The sequence below is a fragment of the Rhododendron vialii genome, chromosome 2a (genome assembly GCF_030253575.1).
Source record: "Rhododendron vialii isolate Sample 1 chromosome 2a, ASM3025357v1".
Classification (NCBI taxonomy): domain Eukaryota; kingdom Viridiplantae; phylum Streptophyta; class Magnoliopsida; order Ericales; family Ericaceae; genus Rhododendron; species Rhododendron vialii.
In genome coordinates, this window is record NC_080558.1 from 43059447 (window position 1) to 43062444 (window position 2998).

The 2998-nt window shown below is 44.9% G+C and overlaps 1 protein-coding gene across 1 annotated transcript; it reads left to right on the top strand.

The window, feature by feature from the left end:
- The first annotated feature begins 241 nt into the window (after window positions 1–241).
- LOC131316195 (aspartyl protease family protein At5g10770-like) lies at window positions 242–2671 on the top strand. The gene is made up of 3 exons (XM_058345495.1): window positions 242–614; window positions 702–1029; window positions 1430–2671. The coding sequence occupies exons 1-3, from the start codon at window positions 437–439 to the stop codon at window positions 2358–2360; spliced, it is 1437 nt and encodes a 478-aa protein (XP_058201478.1). The 5' UTR covers window positions 242–436; the 3' UTR covers window positions 2361–2671.
- Window positions 2672–2998: the final 327 nt, after the last annotated feature.

A 2998-nucleotide genomic window follows, 5' to 3' on the forward strand; every position in this document is an offset into this window, starting at 1 on the left:
CCCATGCGACCGCTTTAAAAATATAGTTGCGGGTGCGACGTCGAATGCTGTAAGAGGCTTAATTGAAACACTCTATAATGCCAATTAGTTTCAGTAGAAATGATAGAAAAACGGTCCAACAAATGGTATCAGAATCAGTTAGGCCATGGGTTTGAGTCGCAAGAGCACCATCATGTGGGAGGGACTATTTGGGCCAAGAGCGCCTTTATGGATACACAATATACGTTTTTCCCTTCGATCGCTCTAACAATATACTTACGGGTGTTGCATCGAATGTCATTGTAGATTTAACTCATAATCCTCCGGCCCTAACACCAATTCATTTTCTGATAAGAGGTTGGAAAAGCGGTCCTACAGTATACTTGTATATATAGGTTAAGTGCTACTTGTGATAACTGAGAAGCATAACTGAGTGTCTAGGGAGGAAATAGGACCGATGGCCAGTTCTCCCATCAATGTCTCCATTAGCTTAGTCTTGTATGCTCTTCTTGTTTCTCTTTCCCGATTTCTCTCCTCCTCAAATAAGGTCTTTGCTTTTGATGGTGTCCAGATTTTTCATACAGTTCAAATCAGCTCTCTCCGGCCATCTTCTGTTTGCAGCCCCTCTACCGAAGGTTACATGCATGATCCTCTCTCTCTCTCTCTCTCTCTCTCTCTCTTAATTGTGTATGAGAAAAAAGATTTCTTTTTCTATTTTCTAGATCACAGCCGAAGGGGATCACTGAAAGTTGTTCATAGACATGGACCATGCTCTGAACGCAACCAAGACCAAGCCAGCGCTCCAACTTTGACAGAAATCCTCTCACATGACCAATCCCGAGTCGACTCAATTCAAGATCGACTCAACTTCAACAAGGCCCAAAAAATATCCAAGGGATCCCGAACCACCCTACCGGCCAAGTCCGGCAACTCAATTGGCTCTGCTAACTACATCGTGACGGTCGGACTTGGGACTCCCGCAAGGGGCCTATCCCTCATGTTTGACACCGGCAGCGGCCTTACTTGGACTCAGTGCCAGAAATGCGTAAAGTATTAACAAGAGCTTTAAAAACATTAGAATTTCATATAAGTTTTTTAATTCGACTTTTTGGTTTAAAATCAAGTAATGCTGCATAAAATGGGACAGGGGTTGCAGCATCCTTGCAAAGCGGTGTCGAGCGGCCGATCCGGCAATCTCGGTATGAACAGTTTGGATTGAATCTGAGCGCATACAAATCTGAACCGTCCATTGTTCGGTTAAGATTTGAGTCGTCGATTGCCGAGATGAACGGCCGAATCAGCTGCTTTGCGTCCGCTTTGCTGGGTGCTCCTCGGCAGCATCCCGCGTTACGACAATAGGACGTAAGGTAGGATTTGTTGTAGTACTACTTGTTGACTGCATGGCCATAAGTACTAATGTGCGATTTTTTTGATCAATCCACGCCAATAGGTGTTACAAACAGAAACAGCCCATCTTCAACCCATCCGTGTCCAAATCATATAGAAACTTTCCTTGCAACTCAACACGGTGCTCTCAACTCACCTCCGCCACCGGAATCTCCCCGGGCTGCGCCAACTCCACCTGCATCTACGGCATTCAGTACGGCGACTCCTCCACTTCCATCGGATTCCTCGCCTCCGAAAAACTAACCTTAACTTCCTCAAACGTTTTTCCAAATTTTATCTTCGGCTGCGGCAAAAACAACCGAGGCCTCTTCAGCGGTGCTGCCGGACTACTCGGCCTCGACCGCGATCCATTCTCTGTCGTCTCCCAAACCGCTTCCAGATATGGAAAGTACTTCTCCTATTGCCTTCCAACACCGTCGAGCTCAGCCGGAACCCTAACTTTCGGAAAAGGGGTAACAAATTCCAGCACTGTGCAATTCACTCCGTCACCGGTTCATCCAAAAGCGCGGTCGTTTTACTTCATCAATATCATCGGGATTAAAGTCGGTGGACAGAATTTATCGATCCCCCAATCGGTGTTCAAGACTCCTGGCACGATAATCGACTCCGGCACCGTCATCACCCGACTTGCGCCGGCGGCATACGCTGCTCTCCGGACAGCTTTCCAGCAAGCATTGAAGAATTACACGTTGATCGAAGGCATATCGATTTTCGACACATGCTATGATTTTACAGGTTACGACACGGTGACGATTCCCAGGATAAACTTCTTGTTCGCCGGGAACATCGAGGTTCCGATCGACATATCGGGGATACTCTACGATGTCGGCTTATCGCGGTTTTGTCTTGCGTTCGCCGGAAACCGCGATGCCTCCGACGTGGGTATCTTTGGAAATGTCCAGCAGCAGACTTTGGATGTGGTTTATGATGTTGCTGGTGGTAAGATAGGGTTTGGGACTGGAGGGTGTTCCTAATTATGGTGAAGAAGGTTCGGAGAATAACCAGGCCCGTCTGTTAGGGGAGGCGAGGAAGGCATGCGCCTTGGAATAAATTTTCCAATGCAACAATTATTTGTAACACTTTTTTCACATTGAGACGGGATCCACACGTACATGGGTTTCATGTCAGGTGAAAGGCCCCAAAATATTTTTAAATTAAGGGCCCCAAAATGCGGTAGGGCGTTATATTAGGTATGAAAAATAAGCACATTATATAAGTGTAATTACTGCATTTGTCTCTAAAAATACTAGAAGAGTATCTAAAACAATATGGTTCAGATTTTTCTTCATCCGCGTGGTATATTTAGAATCTTCTAATGAATAACGATTATTGCTTTCGAAAATTCAAACTACCACTTTTATGTTTAATTTTTTTTTTTCCATTTTTAGATTGATTTACTACTTATTTTTGTTCGATCGTGAACTTAGGTCAGGGCCCAATCTTAAAGTTTTCCCCGGGCCCCAGAAATGTGGGGGACGGCTCCGAGAATAACAAACTATAAAGCTTCCAATTTAATTTCATTTAATAATGGAACTCAAGTAAGTTAGTGGTATGTACCACATTGAATCAAGATACTCCAATTGGAGAAGTTTTTCAGTGCCGGGTGGGCACG